At 43.4% G+C, this 21,792-nt stretch overlaps 1 protein-coding gene across 1 annotated transcript; it reads left to right on the top strand.

The window, feature by feature from the left end:
- The first annotated feature begins 6,524 nt into the window (after window positions 1-6,524).
- Window positions 6,525-21,549, top strand: LOC120042498 (zinc finger protein 239-like). The gene is made up of 2 exons (XM_038987329.1): window positions 6,525-6,565; window positions 20,843-21,549. Exons 1-2 carry the CDS (start codon window positions 6,525-6,527, stop codon window positions 21,519-21,521), a joined length of 720 nt encoding a protein of 239 aa, XP_038843257.1. The 3' UTR covers window positions 21,522-21,549.
- Window positions 21,550-21,792: the final 243 nt, after the last annotated feature.

Genomic DNA, 21,792 nt, shown 5'->3' with positions numbered 1-21,792 from the left:
CACCTCCCTGACCAAGGCCCATCTCCCCCACCTGCTCAGTTTGGCTGTGCCGCCAGCTCTAGGAAGAGTCTTGGTGGTTCCAAACTTCTTCCATTTTAGAATGATGGAGGCCACTGTGTTCTTGGGGACCTTCAATGCTGCAGAAATGTGTTGGTACCCTTCCCAAGATCTGTGCCTCGACCCAATTCTGTCTCGGAGCTCTACAGACAATTCCTTCTACCTCATGGCTTGGTTTTTACCCTGACAGTCTCATATAAAGGGTCTGAATACTTACTGTTATGTAAAGGTATATTTTTTATCTTTAATAAATGTTTCTAAAAACCTGTTTTTGCTTTGTAATTAGATGTTTTATATTTAACTAGGCAAGTCAGTTAAGAACAATTTCTTATTTACAATGACGGCCTACCGCTGAACAGTGCCTTTTTAAAATCCATTTTCAAATAAGGCTGTAACGTAACAAAATGTGGAAAAAGTAAAGGGGTCTGAATACTTTCCGAATGCACTGAACAAACATCACATTGAATATTCACCTCACTTTTGAAAAGCTCCATGAGACAGAAAGGATTCCCAGATGATCTTTTAGATGTTCTGTCTTCAGGATGTTCTGGGTTGATGGCTGTTGGAAAGGGGAGGGGCAGTTGAGTGAGCTGGGGCCTTTTATGGCCCTGCCTCTGGGAGCCTCTCAGCTGTGACATGATGAGAGAGAGTGAGAGAGGGCCTACCTGTAAGATATTTTGTGCTATAAACGTACTTCTATTCGAAGAGCTTTTTGACCATTCAGGGACCTAATCTCAAGCAGTCATGAAAACATGAAAAAAATATACGAAAGACTGAATTTGGTAATAAAACTGATTTTTGACAAGTTATATGCATGAAAATAAAGATGTTAAAAAGAATGTGACATTTTGGAGAGTTTTTTGCAGACTATATGAGAGGCCTAAGCCTTGTTGTGGATACATGTCTATAAAGAATGACTGGTATTAGATATCTGATCTATTTTTGCGGCACATGTTGACAAGATGTTGGGGAATCACTGGAGGGGAATGTTGACCAACTGAGCATCTCAGTGTACAGCTCAATAAACACAATAGTAGTTTTGTTACATTCAGTCTTCTGTGATGAAGTGTCATATTGGGATGTAAACTCAAATATGTGTACATTTAAACTGTATCTGACATGGTACTGGTGTCTTCTTGTTTAAAGCCCATAACCATGTGTGTGATGTGTCAACAAAAAAGGGCACCCCCCCATAAAAAGATCCTGCGACAGAAAGCTGCACAATATGTTGAGTAAAGTATTTTGTTAACCATGACTATATCCAACCCTAATCCATGTGTTGCCACTATCATGTATCCTACCATGACTATATCAAACCCAACTCCATGTGTTGCCACTATCATGTATCCTACCATGACTATATCAAACCCTACTTCATGTGTTTCCACTATCATGTATTCTACCATGACTATATCCAACCCTACTTCATGTGTTGCCGCTATCATGTATCCTACCATGACTATATCCAACCCTACTCCATTTGTTACCACTATCATGTATCCTACCATGACTATATCCAACCCAACTCCATGTGTTGTCACTATCATTTACATTTAAGTCATTTAGCAGACGCTCTTATCCAGAGCGACTTACAAATTGGTGCATTCACCTCATGTATCCTACCATGACTATATCCAACCCAACTCCATGTGTTGCCACTATCATGTATCCTACCATGACTATATCCAACCCAACTCCATGTGTTGCCACTATCATGTATCCTACCATGACTATATCAAACCCTACTCCATGTGTTGCCACTATCATGTATCCTACCATGACTATATCCAACCCAACTCCATGTGTTGTCACTATCATGTATCCTACCATGACTATATCAAACCCAACTCCATGTGTTGCCAATATCATGTATCCTACCATGACTATATCCAACCCTAGTCCATGTGTTGTCACTATCATGTATCCTACCATGACTATATCCAACCCAACTACATGTGTTGCCTCTATCATGTATCCTACTTGGCTGAAGCTTTGATCCAATGGATGAAGTATTAAGGAGCAGGGAGGTTAAAGGTCACTTCAGGATACAGCTGTTACTCTACAACAGTAAAAATGTGTACTGTTGGGGGTACTGGAGGACCAGCATTGGGAAACACTGCTTTACACTCTCCTAGATAATGTGTTACTGTTGGGGGTACTGGAGGACCAGGATTGGGAAACACTGCTTTACACTCTCCTAGATAATGTGTTACTGTTGGGGGTAGTGGAGGACCAGGATTGGTTAACACTGCTCTACACTATCCTAGATAATGTGTTACTGGTGTAGAGAGGAGTAGGATTGGTTAACACTGCTCTACACTCTCCTAGATAATGTGTTACTGGTGTAGAGAGGAGTAGGATTGGTTAACACTGCTCTACACTCTCCTAGATAATGTGTTACTGGTGTAGAGAGGACCAGGATTGGTTAACACTGCTCTACACTCTCCTAGATAATGTGTTACTGGTGTAGAGAGGAGTAGGATTGGTTAACACTGCTCTACACTCTCCTAGATAATGTTTTACTGGTGTAGAGAGGAGTAGGATTGGTTAACACTGCTCTACACTCTCCTAGATAATGTGTTACTGTTGGTGGTAGTGGAGGACCAGGATTGGTTAACACTTCTCTACACTCTCCTAGATAATGTGTTACTGGTGTAGAGAGGACCAGGATTGGTTAACACTGCTCTACACTCTCCTAGATAATGTGTTACTGGTGTAGAGAGGAGTAGGATTGGTTAACACTGCTCTACACTCTCCTAGATAACTTGTTACTGGTGTAGAGAGGAGTAGGATTGGTTAACACTGCTCTACACTCTCCTAGATAATGTGTTACTGGTGTATAGAGGAGTATGATTGGTTAACACTGCTCTACACTCTCCTAGATAACTTGTTACTGGTGTAGAGAGGAGTAGGATTGGTTAACACTGCTCTACACTCTCCTAGATAATGTGTTACTGGTGTAGAGAGGAGTAGGATTGGTTAACACTGCTCTACACTCTCCTAGATAATGTGTTACTGTTGTAGAGAGGAGTAGGATTGGTTAACACTGCTCTACACTCTCCTAGATAATGTTTTACTGGTGTAGAGAGGAGTAGGATTGGTTAACACTGCTCTACACTCTCCTAGATAATGTGTTACTGTTGGTGGTAGTGGAGGACCAGGATTGGTTAACACTTCTCTACACTCTCCTAGATAATGTGTTACTGGTGTAGAGAGGACCAGGATTGGTTAACACTGCTCTACACTCTCCTAGATAATGTGTTACTGGTGTAGAGAGGAGTAGGATTGGTTAACACTGCTCTACACTCTCCTAGATAACGTGTTACTGGTGTAGAGAGGAGTAGGATTGGTTAACACTGCTCTACACTCTCCTAGATAATGTGTTACTGGTGTAGAGAGGAGTAGGATTGGTTAACACTGCTCTACACTCTCCTAGATAATGTGTTACTGTTGTAGAGAGGAGTAGGATTGGTTAACACTGCTCTACACTCTCCTAGATAATGTTTTACTGGTGTAGAGAGGAGTAGGATTGGTTAACACTGCTCTACACTCTCCTAGATAATGTGTTACTGTTGGTGGTAGTGGAGGACCAGGATTGGTTAACACTGCTCTACACTCTCCTAGATAATGTGTTACTGGTGTAGAGAGGAGTAGGAAGGATGCAGTCTCAGGTTTGGAAAGACTGAATTTATTTCAGCACCAACAGATCAAAGCGGAACAAAACCCAAACGTTGTTGTGCTCAAATTATATCCTCATAAACAAAAAGGCCAGGGTGAACTATATAAAGTACTCAGGAAATAGTAGGAGAGATTCCTCTCAGGAAAACAAGTAACATTTACGAATGACCGACAAAAAGACAAAATGTCAGAGGGAGTGTATATATACAGTGATAGAGGGGCGATTGGAACCAGGTGCGTGTAATGATGACGAGACAAGTCCAGGGGTTGATGAGTGAAGGGCGTTTGACAGCAGTAGGTTCGGCAGCAGCTAGAAGGCCGGGGGTTGATGAGTGAACGGCGTTTGACAGCAGTAGGTTCGGCAGCAGCTAGAAGGCCGGGGGTTGATGAGTGAAGGGCGTTTGACAGCAGTAGGTTCGGCAGCAGCTAGAAGGCCGGGGGTTGATGAGTGAAGGGCGTTTGACAGCAGTAGGTTCGGCAGCAGCTAGAAGGCCAGGGGTTGATGAGTGAAGGGCGTTTGACAGCAGTAGGTTCGGCAGCAGCTAGAAGGCCGGGGGTTGATGAGTGAAGGGCGTTGGACAGCAGTAGGTTCGGCAGCAGCTAGAAGGCCGGGGGTTGATGAGTGAAGGGCGTTTGACAGCAGTAGGTTCGGCAGCAGCTAGAAGGCCGGGGGTTGATGAGTGAAGGGCGTTTGACAGCAGTAGGTTCGGCAGCAGCTAGAAGGCCGGGGGTTGATGAGTGAAGGGCGTTTGACAGCAGTAGGTTCGGCAGCAGCTAAAAGAACGGGGGTTGATGAGTGAAGGGCGTTTGACAGCAGTAGGTTCGGCAGCAGCTAGAAGGCCGGGGGTTGATGAGTGAAGGGCGTTTGACAGCAGTAGGTTCGGCAGCAGCTAGAAGGCCGGGGGTTGATGAGTGAAGGGCGTTTGACAGCAGTAGGTTCGGCAGCAGCTAGAAGGCCGGGGGTTGATGAGTGAAGGGCGTTTGACAGCAGTAGGTTCGGCAGCAGCTAGAAGGCCGGGGGTTGATGAGTGAAGGGCGTTTGACAGCAGTAGGTTCGGCAGCAGCTAGAAGGCCGGGGGTTGATGAGTGAAGGGCGTTTGACAGCAGTAGGTTCGGCAGCAGCTAGAAGGCCGGGGGTTGATGAGTGAAGGGCGTTGGACAGCAGTAGGTTCGGCAGCAGCTAGAAGGCCGGGGGTTGATGAGTGAAGGGCGTTTGACAGCAGTAGGTTCGGCAGCAGCTAGAAGGTCAGGGGTTGATGAGTGAAGGGCGTTGGACAGCAGTAGGTTCGGCAGCAGCTAGAAGGCCGGGGGTTGATGAGTGAAGGGCGTTTGACAGCAGTAGGTTCGGCAGCAGCTAGAAGGCCGGGGGTTGATGAGTGAAGGGCGTTTGACAGCAGTAGGTTCGGCAGCAGCTAGAAGGCCGGGGGTTGATGAGTGAAGGGCGTTTGACAGCAGTAGGTTCGGCAGCAGCTAGAAGGTCAGGGGTTGATGAGTGAAGGGCGTTGGACAGCAGTAGGTTCGGCAGCAGCTAGAAGGCCGGGGGTTGATGAGTGAAGGGCGTTTGACAGCAGTAGGTTCGGCAGCAGCTAGAAGGCCGGGGGTTGATGAGTGAAGGGCGTTTGACAGCAGTAGGTTCGGCAGCAGCTAGAAGGCCGGGGGTTGATGAGTGAAGGGCGTTTGACAGCAGTAGGTTCGGCAGCAGGTAGAAGGCCGGGGGTTGATGAGTGAAGGGAGTTTGCCAGCAGTAGGTTCGGCAGCAGCTAGAAGGCCGGGGGTTGATGAGTGAAGGGCGTTTGACAGCAGTAGGTTCGGCAGCAGCTAGAAGGCCGGCAACGCTGAACGCCTGAGCTGGACAGGAGGGGGAGCCAAAGCGAAGTCTGGTGTGACATAATGAGAGAAAATCAATAGAATATTTAATATATTTTCTCAAATTCCGTTTTCTCCGTTTAGTAATTTTCCAGGTTTCTGATTTGTCTCTGTTTTTCAGTTTTTCGCTCTCAAAATCACATTGTTAATAGAAAAACAACAAAAGGAGACCACTTTTGTCGTCTGAGAAAAATCTAAGACATTTTCATTTTTGGGTGTAGATACCCTTTAATTCAAGTGGCTCCAGCAAGAGCCTTGCTTGGTTGGTGGTGTCTCTGTAGCACACATGTGATTGCAGAGTTTGCTGAACAAATCACAACTGGATTGATGCAAATAATCATGATATCATTCTGCCAGGTAGGCATAGACTACTTTGTAGTTAACTTTGTAGTTAATTGTCAAGGTTTGTGGGAAAACTTTTCCATCAACCAGAAGATGGTTGTCATTAGCATCATCGCTAACAGCTACACATAGTGGTAGACAAATGCACTCAGACAGGGGCATTTCCTGGCTGTTTCCTCTTCAGAAAGTTGAAGGAAAATACAAATCACTGAGGTGAATTTAAAAACGACTTGCAGGCAGTGGGTTCAGAATAACTATGACAAAAAATGAATACAAATTATACCACCACCCAAAAGGGCACTTTAGAGACAGGAAGGGCAAAGGGGCATGTGGTCTACACAGGTAGAGTCCTATCTGTCCATGTTGCCTTTTGGAAAGTGGGCACTGCTTTATGTGCTAACACCAACACTCACCTAAATATCCCATATGCCACTGGGTGGGAGAAGTTTTCATTGTTTTTGGGCAGAATTATGTGAGGTGTTGTTAGCGATGAGCCTTGGTCAATTTGACGAGGATGGCATATTCCAAGCTAATGTCGCCCTCTTCAATCTGTCACCTAATCCTCTTCAATCTGTCACCTAATGGGCAGGTCAGCCCTGGAGGAAGGTTTTGGCTCTAAGAAGTAAGATAACATAACATCTGGTTGTTTTTAAATTACTTTTTTTGACATTGCTTTATTTTTGTTCCAATCTGTGTTACCCACTCCAGTCAGCAGATGGCAATGTGAATATTTCAGGTAATGCTTCTTGCGTGACGTATAATTTAATGGACGGGGCGGGAGGCTTATTCAACAGCGACAAAAGGCCTCTGATTCAACCAACGCGGTGGTTTGCTAGCGAACATAAAACCGGAGCATTTAAGCTCTTTAGACTAATCTTGTGTATATTAATCTTGGTGTTTAGAACACAATTCTGTTTACGTATCTACTAGTTCATTTTAACGTAATTTGCTTCTTAAATTAGCGAATGTGTTAACTTCATACTGCACCAGGCTAATCGCCCAGAGCATAAACTCACTAAACTAGACGGAGAAAATAAGTTCTGGTGAAAGGAGAGGAAGAAGCTTTCAGAATGAAAAATGAGGAAGATTCCGTAACATTGAAGGAGGAGAATGTAGTGAAAGACGAGGAAGAACCTTTCAGAATAAAAAAGGAGGAAGATGCCGTAACATTGAAGGAGGAGAATGTAGTGAAAGAAGAGGAAGAACCTTTTGGAGTAAAAGAGGAAGAGGAGGCTATCTCAATAAAAGAGGAGGAAGACGTTTTGGAAGTGAAAAGGGAGGAGGAGGAGTCAGAATATCCGATTACCATAAGTGAGTACTGTCTTAAAAACAGGGGCACAAACAGCAGTTGTTGAACTGTGGGGTTTTAAAGGGGGATTCTACTGAAGTTCTACACTTGAATATGTTGTTCAGTACTGCCATTGGTACATATATTTTTTTTAATTAGATTTATTTCATTCTCCATGTGGTCTATATTAAAGCGCACTTCATCTTGTATAACAGGATTTTACAATCCAATTCTGGTGCATAATTTCTACATAAAATATCAAAGGAATGGGGCCTCCCGGGTGGCGCAGTGGTCTAGAGCCGCAGTGCTAGCTGCGCCACCAGAGTCTCTGGGTTCGCGCCCAGGCTCTGTCGAAGCCGGGCGCGACCGGGAGGTCCGTGGGGCGACGCACAATTGGCCTAGCGTCGTCCGGGTTAGGAAGGGTTTGGCCGGTAGGGTTATCCTTGTCTCATCGCGCACCAACGACTCCTGTGGCGGCCCGGGCGCAGTGCACGCTAACCAAGGTCGCCAGGTGCACGGTGTTTCCTCCGACACATTGGTGCGGCTGGCTTCCGGGTTGGATGCACGCTGTGTTAAGAAGCAGTGCGGCTTGGTTGGGTTGTGTTTCGGAGGACGCATGGCTTTCGACCTTCGTCTCTCCCGAGCCCGTACGGGAGTTGTAGCGATGAGACAAGATAGTAACTACTAACAATTGGATACCATAATTGGGGAGAAAAAGGGGGTAAAATGTAAAAAAAATTAAACTGCCCGAGTTACATCAGGAACGCACAACCCCTCCATCAGTGCTCAGACAGCCTATTGCGGACAAAGAGAGAGTGGACTCAGGGCTTGTAGGCCTGTGTTAAGGCAGGTCATCACCAGACAGACCCAGCTGGACCAGACTGGACTGGCAAAAAGTGCTCTTCACTGACGAGTTGTGGTTTTGTATCACCAGGGGTGATGATCGGATTTGCGTTTATCGTCGAAGGATAAATGAGCGTTACACTGAGGCCTATACTCTGGATCGGGATCGATTTGGAGGTGGAGGGTCCGTCATGGTCTGGGGCGGTGTCACAGGAACATCATCGGACTGAGCTTGTTGTCATTGCAGGCAATCTCAACGCTGTGCGTTACAGGGAAGACATCCTCCTCCCTTATGTGGTACCCTTCCTGCAGGCTCATCCTGACATGACCCTCCAGCATGACAATGCCACCAGCCATACTGCTCATTCTGTGCATGATTTCCTGCAAGACAGGAATGCCAGTGTTCTGCCATGGCCAGCAAAGAGCCCGGATCTCAATCCCATTGAGCATGTCTGGGACCTGTTGGATCGGAGGGTGAGGGCAAGGCCATTCCCCCCAGAAATGTCCGAACTTGAAGGTGCCTTGGTGGAAGAGTGGGGTAACATCTCACAACTAGAACTGGCAAATCTGGTGCAGCCCATGAGGAGATGCACTGCAGTACTTAATGCAGCTGATGGCCACACCAGATACTGACTGTTACTTTTCATTTTGAACCCCCCTTTGTTCAGGGACACATTATTCCATTTCTGTTAGTCACATGTCTGTGAAACTTGTTCAGTTTATGTCTGTTGTTGAATCTTGTGTAAATATTTGTATGAACATATGTTAAGTTTGCTGAAAATAAACGCAGTTGACAGTGAGAGGACGTTTCTTTTTTAGCTGAGTTTATATATAGTTACTATCAGTTTTAGGAACATCTACCCAAAACATTTCACCCTATTTTTTACTTTACCCAAAAAGTTCACGACATCAGCGTTTAGTCAAAATGTTGAACATTTGTGAACGTCTAAATAAATTGGCCTTTTAAATAGCGTTTCGAACCCTTTCGACAACGGGGAGATGTTACTGATGTGCTTTGTCTTCGACGTAAAAACAAGTTTTAGACTTCCACTTAAAATTACTTTACTTATTTTTGGTTTAAGGAAGTGTGTAGGTTGGATTCTGTATCATACAGCTATGAAGGTTATATATTAAGAACCACCTACTCGATAGGAATCCAGCGATGTCTGTGTCTTGAGTGTCCTAGAACTGTTTAATTTGTGTTCTGACTTGTAAAAACAGAATGAATAAAATAAGTAATGTAAACATATCAGTAATTACCAGGAAGCTCTACAACATTTGTTTTAAAATCACACAAAGATTAAAACTGGCCTCAGATTATTGAGGGATCTGATTAGGATTTACCCTCGTAGCAAGGCCGTTTTATCATGTGGAGGTTTCATTCAGGTCTCTATTTAAATAAACACTCTGTCTTTGACAGGAGAAAGACCAGACTCCGAGGAACCAGAGCCAGAGACGTCCAAACCAGCAAGAGGACACCACTGCTCCCACTGTGGAAAGGGTTGTAACCACTTAAGTGGCCTGAAAAGACATGAGAGAATACACACAGGGGAGAAGCCTTACCACTGCTCCCAGTGTGGAAAAGGTTTTGCCCAGTTATGTAACCTGAAAACACACGAGAGAATACACACAGGGGAGAAGCCTTACCACTGCTCCCAGTGTGAAAAGAGTTTTAAGGAGTTGGGTAACCTGAGAAGACATGAGATAAACCACACAGGAGGTAAGGGTGTAGGCTGTTGAACAGTAGGACATAGGACAGGAGAATTCCCAATACATGGTGGGACAGATGAGTCCAAATTTAATTTCAACCGCCATGTCTTTGTGAGATGCAGAGTAGATGAACGGATGATCTCCGCATGTGGGGTTCCCACCGTGAAGCATAGAGGAGGAGATGTGTGGGTGCTTTGCTGTTGACACTGTCAGTGATTTTATTTTGAGTTAATGGCACACTTAACCAGCATGGCTACCACAGCATTCTGCAGCGATATCCCGTCTGTTTTGGGCTTAGTGGGACTATCATTTGTTTTTCAACAGGACAATGACCCAACACACCTCCAGGCTGTGTAAGGGCTATTTGACAAAGAAGGAGAGTGATGGAGTGCTGCATCAGATGACCTGGCCTCCACAATCACCTGACCTCAATCCAATTGAGCTGGTTTGGGATGAATTGGACCGCAGAGGTTAGGAAAAGTGGCCAACAGCATTATCAGCGTGTGTTGGAACTCCTACAAGACTGTTGGAAAAGCATTCCAGGTGAAGCTGGTTGAGAGAATGCCAAGAGTGTGCAAAGCTGTCATCAAGGCAAAAGGTGGCAAGTTTGAAGAATCTAAAATATATTTTGATTTATTTAACACTTTTTTTGGTTACTGATTCCATATGTGTTATTTCATAGTGAAAATAAAGAAAAACCCTTGAATAAGTAGGTGTGTCCAAACTTTTGACTGGTGCTGTCCATAAAATCCCCTGGCAACCACCTCAATGGACATTCCTGCAGTCAGCATGCCAATTGCCCGCTGTGTTGTGTGACAGAACTGCACATTTTTGTGGCCTTTTATTGTCCCCGGCACAAGGTGCACATGTGTAATGATAATGCTGTTTAATCAGATTCTTGATATGCCACACCTGTCAGGTGGATGGATTATCTTGGCAAAGGATAAATGTTCACTATCAGGGATGTACCACTGCTCCCATTGTGGAAAGAGTTTTAACATGTTAGGAAACATGAAATATCATGAGCGAAATACACACAGGGGAGAAGCCATACCATTGCGTTCAGTGTGGAAGGAGTTTTACGGAGTTAGGGAAGCAGAAAGCTCATACACACAGGGAGCGTATACACACAGGGAGAAAGAAGCCTTACAAATTTCACTTTTCAATCCAAGGTGCTACCCAGAACGAAGGCACCGTCCACCAGACAGACTGGACTTATAAACAAACAAACAAAAACTAATTGTTCAAGTTCAAATTAAAAGATGCAAAACAACTACAACAAGTTCTGGGGCATGTTTCAGTTGTGGTTTGGTTAAAGTCTGATTGAATAAGAGAAGGAATGTTCTGTTAATTACTGATGTCCCCTTTAAGAACGGAGCACCCTTGGTCATGCGCAGTGTTGTTCTATGTTAATCTGGTACTAACTCGTTTTAGTAAATGTGAAGCTGCAGTTCCATTCCTTGTATGCGGAGTCTTATGATATAAATAAGTAATAAGAGCTAAGACAAAGAGACACGACAGTTATTATAGAAATATTTGCGCATAAAGCCGTTTCCACAGCCATTTCTCGCTTAGACATTTTTACTGACACAAAAAGACAACTAACAACTTGTCAAACAAACTAACAAATTGTCTGTTGGCATTTATAAAAGTGCATATCCTGTTTCCGTCAGCCCGGTCATTACTTTTGAAATGGTTGGATCAATATCCACCTTCATGATATGGATGAAGCCTGATTTGGAATGTCTGAGTAGTTCTATCTGATGTCATAATACACCCCTCTGATAATCAAGTGATATTTGGAATGTCTGAGTAGTTCAATCTGATGTCATAATTCACTCCTCTGATAATCATATGATATTTGGAATGTCTGAGTAGTTCAATCTGATGTCATAATTCACTCCTCTGATAATCATATGATATTTGGAATGTCTGAGTAGTTCTATCTGATGTCATAATACACCCCTCTGATAATCATATGATATTTGGAATGTCTGAGTAGTTCTATCTGATGTCATAATTCACTCCTCTGATAATCATATGATATTTGGAATGTCTGAGTAGTTCTATCTGATGTCATAATACACCCCTCTGATAATCATATGATATTTGGAATGTCTGAGTAGTTCTATCTGATGTCATAATACACCCCTCTGATAATCATATGATATTTGGAATGTCTGAGTAGTTCTATCTGATGTCATAATACACCCCTCTGATAATCATATGATATTTGGATTGTCTGAGTAGTTCTATCTGATGTCATAATACACCCCTCTGATAATCAAATGATATTTGGAATGTCTGAGTAGTTCTATCTGATGTCATAATACACCCATCTGATAATCAAGTGATATTTGGAATGTCTGAGTAGTTCTATCTGATGTCATAATACACCCCTCTGATAATCAAGTGATACTTGGAATGTCTGAGTAGTTCTATATGATGTCATAATACACCCCTCTGATAATCAAGTGATACTTGGAATGTCTGAGTAGTTCTATATGATGTCATAATACACCCCAGTCAGTGTTGTTGAGCAGAGAATCAACCAGGATGTCCATGTCGAAAGTTATTCAGGTGCATAATACAATGTTTTTCTTCTATTCTGTTATTCAATTAGAAAATGTAGTCTGAATGAGAACAAGCACATCTGTGAGCGTTATGCATTATAACATCGATTGACTAAATGATGACGTTGACAGCTTTGTAGTAAAACCAGGGTTGGAGTTAATTCCATTTCAATTCCAGTCAATTCAAGAAGTAAACCAAATTCCAATTCCACATATTCCTCATTGAAAACCATAGAAGAGAATTGGCATTTTCAGTTTACTTCCTGAATGCTGAATGGCAGTGAGATGCCATCCTCCTTCTCACATCCAGCCTGTTCCTGATATTCTGGTCTACATACACAATCACTTACAGTGCATTCGGGAGGTATTCAGACCTCCTGACTTTTTCCACATTTTGTTATGTTACAGCCTTATTCTAAAATTGATTAAATTGGGATGTTTTCCTCTTCAATCTACACACAACACCCCATAATGATAAAGCAAAGACAGGGTTTTAGAAATTTTTGCAAATGTATTTTATAAATAAAAACTGAAATATAACATTTACATAAGTATTCAGACCCTTTACTCAGTACTTTGTTGAAGCATCTTTGGCAGCAATTACAGCCTAGAGTATTCTTGGGTACACCTGTATTTTTGGCTGGGTCACTCAAGGACATTCAGAGACTTGTCCCGAAGCCACTTCTGCGTTGTCTTGGCTGTGTGCTTAGGATTGTTGTTCTGTTGGAAGGTGAACCTTTGCTCCAGTCTGTTCATCTTTCCCTCGATCATGACTAGTCTCCCAGTCCCTGCCGCTGAAAAACAACCCCACAGCATGATGCTGCCACCACAATGCTTCACTGTATTTGCTCTATTGTTTACAGGATGATTTGTATCTTATAGAGCGTGGCTTTAAGGGAGTAGTATGGTCACATCTAGATAAAAACGAATGTGAAAAATGAACAGAGCAAATGTGTTTTAACACACTACCTATTCATGGAAGTATTTATTCATCATCCACATGTTCATATTAAGCTTCTACTTCTATGTACAGGAAAGTATTATTTGTAAGACGTAAGAGAAAAAACATCAGCTTATTGTTAAATTATTATGACGTTCTTTCCAATACAAAAGTGTAGTAACTTGTTTCCAAACTGCGTTACCCACTCCAGTCAGCAGATGGCGAAGTGCGTCTTTCAGACGATGCTTCTTGCGTGACGTATAATTTACTGGACGGGTCGCTTCTTCAGGAACAACAACGCGGCTACTCTTTCAACCGCCTCGGTAGCTTGCAAGCCAACATAAAACTGAAAGATTGACGCTTTAGACCACGTTTATGTACATTAGCTAATCTCACTGTTGTAAACATAATTCTGTAGACGTATTAACTGGTTAACTTTAACCTAATTTGTTTGTTCAATTTGCAAACTTGTTAAAGATTGATGCTGAGCCTAGCACTAGGCTAGTCGCTAATGCTAGCTAGCTAACATCCCCGACCATGAGTTCACTAAACTACTCCTCCCCTGCTAAAGAAGAGGAGGTCTGCTGGACGGAGAAAGAAGCTCTGGCGCTGAACATTGTCGTGAAAGAAGAAGAGGAGGGTATTACAGTGAAAGGAGAGAAATAACCTTTCAGAATGAAAAAGGAGGAAGAGGAGGCTGTTATAGTGAAGGAGGAAGAGGCTGTTATAGTGAAGGAAGAAGAGGCTGTTATAGTGAAGGAAGAAGAGGCTGTTATAGTGAAGGAAGAAGAGGCTGTTATAGTGAAGGAAGAAGAGGCTGTTATAGTGAAGGAAGAAGAGAAAGAACCTTTCAGAATGAAAAATGAGGAGGAAGAGGAGGCTATCTCAATAAAGGTGAAGGAGGAAGACGTTTTTGGAGTGAAAGAGGAGGAGACAGAAGATCCGATTAACACCAGTGAGTACTTTCTTAAACATGGGCACAAACTATGCAGTTGTTGAACTAATGTGTGGTTTTAAGGGGCATTCTACTGAAGTTCTATACTTGAATATGTTTCGAGCAAGGATGCCAACAAACAACGCATACACATAGCGGCAGAACAGGATACCGGGTAGGGAGTGGGCTATTTCATAAAGTGTTTCACTCACCACGTTTATTCTGAAAAATGTCTGTCCTCACTCTGGTAGCCTATGGACAAACATTAAGAATAAGCTACATGGTGAGTTGATGCCCTTTTGGCAGCTAGTTAGCTAGGTGAATTGATCATGCTACTTTGTATGCGTTGTTTGTTGGCATCCTTGTCATTTACGAAGTTTTTGGAACAGATTCCTGTTGGAACGTTCCACAAACTATACCCACCCGTTTCCTACTGTATACATTCTTAAAGGTTCAGTCTGCCATTGGTACATTTATTTTGGGGACTTTTAAATTAGATGTATTGAATTCTGCATGTGGTCTATATTAAAGTTCCCCTCATCTAATATAACAGGCTTTTAAAATTCAATATTGTTGCATAATTTCTACTTAAAATATCAAAGGGACACAAAAGGCACCCATTTAGTAGAACGACCCTTTAACATTTGCATCACAAACAATATTTTATAGGCCCTTTTTAGACACATTCATGCCTATTGTAAGACCCAATGAATCACAGTGGTGGAAAAAGTACCCAATTGTCATACTTGAATATAAGTAAAGATACCTTAATAGAAAATGACTCAAGTATACGTGAAAGTCACCCTTTTACATTTGCATCACAAACAATATATTTAAAAATCATGATGAAAGTTACCATTTTTTTTGAGACCCTATGATTGTAATAGACGGTTATAAGTTGACTGTCTGTTTGATGTTGTCATTCAAGCAGGAGAGAGACGTGACTATGGTGGATCCTCTGGGGAGCCTCAACAACATCCTGATACTGACGAGTCAGAGAAGAGTCTCTCCAGAACAGAACACCAGATGGTACAGCTTGGTCTGGTCTAGCATACAGCTTGCTCTATCTGTGTCTGGGCTGGGTTTCTGTAAAGCACTTCATGACAACAGTGACATCAGCATCCATAATGTTATGTGTCTGTGTCCCCTCTTTATGGTTACCAGGACAACACTAGCCCTTCCTCCCTCCTGGAGTCCCCGTGTCGTGCCTCTCCCGGTAGCACCTTACTGCTGGGTATGAAGAGGTTGTCTGTGTTGCTGGTGGACTGCAGGAAAACAACGGGGCTGAGTGGAACTGTGAGAGGAGGAGAAGAGAAGAAAGGATCAGATTTGACTCATCAAAGTAAGTGTTGTAGTTTAGTTTGAACAAATGAAATAGATCTGCCCACTAGTATCTGTTACCAGGACAACCAGCAGAGGTCTGTTAGTTGACAGGAAGATAGACTGGTGGATATGGATGTTATGAATATCATAACACTGAAAAAGGATTCTGCCAATGAAAAGAGAGAAACCAATAGACCATATAAAACCTTGATGAAAGTTAGCTTTGGAGAGAAAGTTTCAATGATCCGTTGTAAGGTGCAAATTTTACAAAAACTTTTTCTTAAAACATTATGGATGTTACATTGCCTGTCCCAGTCAACCCCCTATCTTTACAAGACTGTAGAACAGGCAAACTAAACTCAAGACACTGTTAATTAATTAACTAATACTGGAGGAAAGCTGTGATCAGGCTGCCCACAAAAGAGAAAGCTTCGAACTGTAACCAGTGCCTGCAACCTTGATCAGGTTATCAATCAACCTACCAGGGTAGTTACAAACAGTACAGAAATGAAATCATCAACATATTTTGATCATATCTTTACTAATGCTGCAGAAATGTGTTTGAAAGCAGTATCCAGATTCATTGGATGTAGTGATCACAATATAGTAGCCATATCTAGGAAAAGCAAAGTTCCAAAAGTCTGGGCCTAATGTGCTATGTAAGAGGTCATACAATTGTTTGTAGTGATTCCTATGTTGTTGATGTTGTTTGGTTCTTTTTTTTCACAGTAAATAACTCACGGACACTAGAGAAGCTTTAACCAAGTTTAATTATTCCCAAAGGTTCTGTACATCTGTAATTCAGACAACCCAACATTTGTTCCATCCAGATAAATATCCCACTTAAGACACTCCTCCTTCTCTCCAATCCTTACATCTTATGGTTCCACAGGAAGAGAGTAAAGAGAGTAACAGGATACCAAACCTTCGTCTCCCTGATGAGAATCTGTCCTGACCTCAACCCCTCCTTCATCTAATCCACAGATGTCCATCTGTCTCCCCTGTTTCACACTTTGCTCTCATTTACATTTACATTTAAGTCATTTAGCAGACGCTCTTATCCAGAGCGACTTACAAATTGGTGCATTCACCTTATGATATCCAGTGGAACAACCACTTTACAATAGTGCATCTAACTCTTTTAAGGGGGAGGGGGGTTAGAAGGATTACTTTATCCTATCCTAGGTATTCCTTAAAGAGGTGGGGTTTCAGGTGTCTCCGGAAGGTGGTGATTGACTCCGCTGACCTGGCGTCGTGAGGGAGTTTGTTCCACCATTGGGGTGCCAGAGCAGCGAACAGTTTTGACTGGGCTGAGCGGGAACTGTACTTCCTCAGAGGTAGGGAGGCGAGCAGGCCAGAGGTGGATGAACGCAGTGCCCTTGTTTGGGTGTAGGGCCTGATCAGAGCCTGAAGTTACGGAGGTGCCGTTCCCCTCACAGCTCCGTAGGCAAGCACCATGGTCTTGTAGCGGATGCGAGCTTCAACTGGAAGCCAGTGGAGAGAGCGGAGGAGCGCGGTGACGTGAGAGAACTTGGGAAGGTTGAACACCAGACGGGCTGCGGCGTTCTGGATGAGTTGTAGGGGTTTAATGGCACAGGCAGGGAGCCCAGCCAACAGCGAGTTGCAGTAATCCAGACGGGAGATGACAAGTGCCTGGATTAGGACCTGCGCCGCTTCCTGTGTGAGGCAGGGTCGTACTCTGCGAATGTTGTAGAGCATGAACCTACAGGAACGGGTCACCGCCTTGATGTTAGTTGAGAACGACAGGGTGTTGTCCAGGATCACGCCAAGGTTCTTAGCACTCTGGGAGGAGGACACAATGGAGTTGTCAACCGTGATGGCGAGATCATGGAACGGGCAGTCCTTCCCCGGGAGGAAGAGCAGCTCCGTCTTGCCGAGGTTCAGCTTGAGGTGGTGATCCGTCATCCACACTGATATGTCTGCCAGACATGCAGAGATGCGATTCGCCACCTGGTTATCAGAAGGGGGAAAGGAGAAGATTAATTGTGTGTCGTCTGCATAGCAATGATAGGAGAGACCATGTGAGGATATGACAGAGCCAAGTGACTTGGTGTATAGCGAGAATAGGAGAGGGCCTAGAACAGAGCCCTGGGGGACACCAGTGGTGAGAGCACGTGGTGCGGAGACAGATTCTCGCCACGCCACCTGGTAGGAGCGACCTGTCAGGTAGGACGCAATCCAAGAGTGGGCCGCACCGGAGATGCCCAACTCGGAGAGGGTGCAGAGGAGGATCTGATGGTTCACAGTATCAAAGGCAGCCGATAGGTCTAGAAGGATGAGAGCAGAGGAGAGAGAGTTAGCTTTAGCAGTGCGGAGCGCCTCCGTGACACAGAGAAGAGCAGTCTCAGTTGAATGACTAGTCTTGAAACCTGACTGATTTGGATCAAGAAGGTCATTCTGAGAGAGATAGCAGGAGAGCTGGCCAAGGACGGCACGTTCAAGAGTTTTGGAGAGAAAAGAAAGAAGGGATACTGGTCTGTAGTTGTTGACATCGGAGGGATCGAGTGTAGGTTTTTTCAGAAGGGGTGCAACTCTCGCTCTCTTGAAGACGGAAGGGACGTAGCCAGCGGTCAAGGATGAGTTGATGAGCGAGGTGAGGTAAGGGAGAAGGTCTCCGGAAATGGTCTGGAGAAGAGAGGAGGGGATAGGGTCAAGCGGGCAGGTTGTTGGGCGGCCGGCCGTCACAAGACGCGAGATTTCATCTGGAGAGAGAGGGGAGAAAGAGGTCAAAGCACAGGGTAGGGCAGTGTGAGCAGAACCAGCGGTGTCGTTTGACTTAGCAAACGAGGATCGGATGTCGTCGACCTTCTTTTCAAAATGGTTGACGAAGTCATCCGCAGAGAGGGAGGAGGGGGGGAGGAGGATTCAGGAGGGAGGAGAAGGTGGCAAAGAGCTTCCACTATGAAACAAAGATAAATGACATGAAGAATGATTGTAAAAAGCTTTGGAGCACCTTAAATGACATTTTGGGCAAAAAAATCAACAATGACATGTCACTGGTGTCTGAGAACGTGGATGGAAAATGATTGAGGATAATAGCGGCCGATATTTCTACTTCTATTCGCATTATCTTCAATTTAAGCCTACTAGAAAGTGTGTTCCCTCATGCTTGGAGGGAAGCTAAAGTCATTCCACTACCCAAGAATAGTAAAGCTCCCTTTACTGGCTTAAATAGCCGACCAATCAACCTGTTACCAACCCTTACATAAAAAATAAAAAAATGGTGTTTGGCCAGATACAATGCTATTTTACAGTAAACAAATTGAGACTTTCATCTTATAGGGAAGTTCATTCAACAAGCACAGCACTTACAAATGACTGATTGGCTGAGAGAAATTGATGATAAAAATATTGTTGGGGCTGTTTTGTTAGACTTCAGTGCGGCTTTTGACAGTATCGATCATAGTCTGCTGCTGAAAAAAACGTATGGCTTTACACCCCCTGCTATATTGTGGATAAAGAGTTTTTTTTTTAAATGTAAACTTTATTTAACTAGGCAAGTCAGTTAAGAACAAAGTCTTTTTTTCAATGACGGCCTAGGACTGCCTTGTTCAGGGGCAGAACGACAGAGTTTTACCTTGTCAGCTTGGGGATTCGATCCAGCAATGTTTCGGTTACTGGCCTACCGCTCTAACCACTAGGCTACCTGCCGCCCCAGAGCTACCTGTCTACCAGAACACAGTGTTCTTTAATGGAAGCCTGTACAACAAAATCAAGGTAGAATCAGGAATTCCCCAGGGCAGCTGTTTGGCACCTTTTTTCAATCTTTACCAACAACATGCCAATGACATTTGAGTTAAGCCAGTGTGTCTATGTATGCGGATGACTCAACACTGTACACGTCAGCTACCACAGCAACTGAAATGACTGCAACACTTAACATAGAGCTGCAGTTAGTTTCAGAATGGGTGGCAAGGAATAAGTTAGTCTTAAATATTTCAGATGACCTTAAGTTACATGGCCTACTATGCTAATTCTGTAGCGGTATTGTTAGAGGGGGGTAAAGATAAAGGTTTTGTCTGGGCGCCAGGCAGGTATTAACTCTAGTTATTAAAGTTAGTTATTACCTATTATAACATTATTATTATTATAAATATGATTAAAACTGAAAGGATAAGAGTAGAATAGATAGAGTAGCGCTTCCAGACACATTCTAAACATGATGGAGTCTTAAAGGAGGACTGTAGCATCTAATGATGAAACATTATGGAGTCTTAAAGGAGGACTGTAGCATGGAGTCTTAAAGGAGGACTGTAGCATCATGAGGTAGTCACCTGAAATGCATTTCAATTAACATGTGTGCCTTTTTAGAAGTTAAGTTGTGGAATTTCTTTCCTTAAGCTTTAATTTGGTGTATTGCACTTGTGAATGCATGGAAGTTAATTATTTCTAATAAATAAATAAATATTTTGTGCTCTGCAATTTCACCGGATGTTGTCGAAACGTTCCGCTAGCGGAACCCCTAGCCATAACAGGTTTTAATGTGTTTGAGCCAATCAGTTGTGTTGTGACAAGGTAGGGGTGGTATACAGAAGATAGCCCTATTGGGTAAAAGACGAAGTTCATATTATGTCAAGAACAGCTCAAATAAGCAAAGAGAAACAACAGTCCATCATTACTTTAAGGACCATCACAGGAATGGGAGACCCAGAGTTACTTCTGATGCATAAGTTCATTAGAGTTACCAGCCTTAGAAATTGCAGCCCAAATAAATGCTTCACAAAGTTCAAGTTCTTTGTATCTTGTGCTTTGTATTTTCGACGTAAAAACAAGTTTTGGACTTCCACACAAAATTACTTCTTTAGTTATTTTATGTTCAAGGAAGTGTGTAGGTCACATTCTGTATCATACAGCTATGAAGTTATATATTTAGAACCACCTGCTCGATTGGAATCTAGCGACGTCTGTGTCTTCAGTGTCCTAGAACTGTCTAGTTTTTTGTGTTCTGACTTGTAAAACAAGATGAATAAATAAGTAATGTAAACATAGCAGTAATTGCCAGGAAGCTCTACATTTGTTTTAAAATCACACTATAATTGTTAAAACTGGCCTCAGGTTATTGAGAGATCTAATTTAGGATTTACCCTCGTAGCAAGGTTGTTTTATCATGTGGAGGTTTCATTCGGGTCTCTATTTAAAGATAACACAGTGTCTTTGGCAGGAGAAAGACCAGACTCAGAGGAACCAGAGCCAGGGACGTCCAAACCAGCAAGACGATACCAGTGCTCCCACTGTAGAAAGGGTTGTAACCGTTTATGGGACCTGAAACAACATGAGAAAATACACACAAGGGATAAGCCTTACCACTGCTCCCAGTGTGGAAAGAGTTTTAAGCTTTTAGGAACCCTTAAAGCTCATGAGAGAATACACACAGGGGATAAAATACACACAAGGGAGAAGCCTTACCACTGCTCCCAGAGTGGAAAGAGTTTTAACCAGAAAGCACACCTGAAAGCCCATGAGAGAATACACACAGGGGAGAAGCCTTACCACTGCTCCCAGTGTGGAAAGTGTTTCAAACAGCCAGGGCATCTGAAACGGCATGAGAGAATACACACAGGGGAGAAGCCTTACCACTGCTCCCAGTGTGGAAAGTGTTTCAAACAGCCAGGGCATCTGAAACGGCATGAGATAATACACACAGGGGAGAAGCCTTACCACTGCTCCCAGTGTGGAAAGTGTTTTAGCCAGTCAGGGGAGCTGAAACAACATGAGAGAATACACACAGGGGAGAAGCCTTACCACTGCTCCCAGTGTGGAAAGTGGTTCAGCCAGTCATGGGAGCTGAAACGGCACGAGAGAATACACACAGGGGAGAAGCCTTACCACTGCTCCCAGTGTGGACAGTGTTTCAAGCAGTCAAGGGAGCTGAAACAACATGAGAGAATACACACAGGGGATAAGCCTTACCACTCCTCCCAGGGTTCAAAGCTTTTGCCCATTTAGGAAGCCTGAAAGAACACATTAGACTGCACACAGAGCGGAGAATGCTTACAGAAGCCCAGACTGTGGGAAAACATATTACTCATAACAGTCACCTAAACGTCATTAGATAATCCACACAGGAGAGAGAAATTACTTCTCTTAGCGTGTATATTGATATTTCACATCACATTGACTTAAAATTCCTCAGAGAACATACACAGCTCCTGTTGTCTTATTGTTGACTGATAATGTGTTTACCTGTTTTCACCATATGAAATTGTTTCTTCCAATT

Source organism: Salvelinus namaycush, unplaced genomic scaffold (genome assembly GCF_016432855.1).
Source record: "Salvelinus namaycush isolate Seneca unplaced genomic scaffold, SaNama_1.0 Scaffold7, whole genome shotgun sequence".
Taxonomy (NCBI): Eukaryota; Metazoa; Chordata; class Actinopteri; order Salmoniformes; family Salmonidae; genus Salvelinus; species Salvelinus namaycush.
The sequence above is the reverse complement of the archived record's forward strand: the minus strand, read 5'-3'. Positions and strand labels throughout refer to the sequence as shown.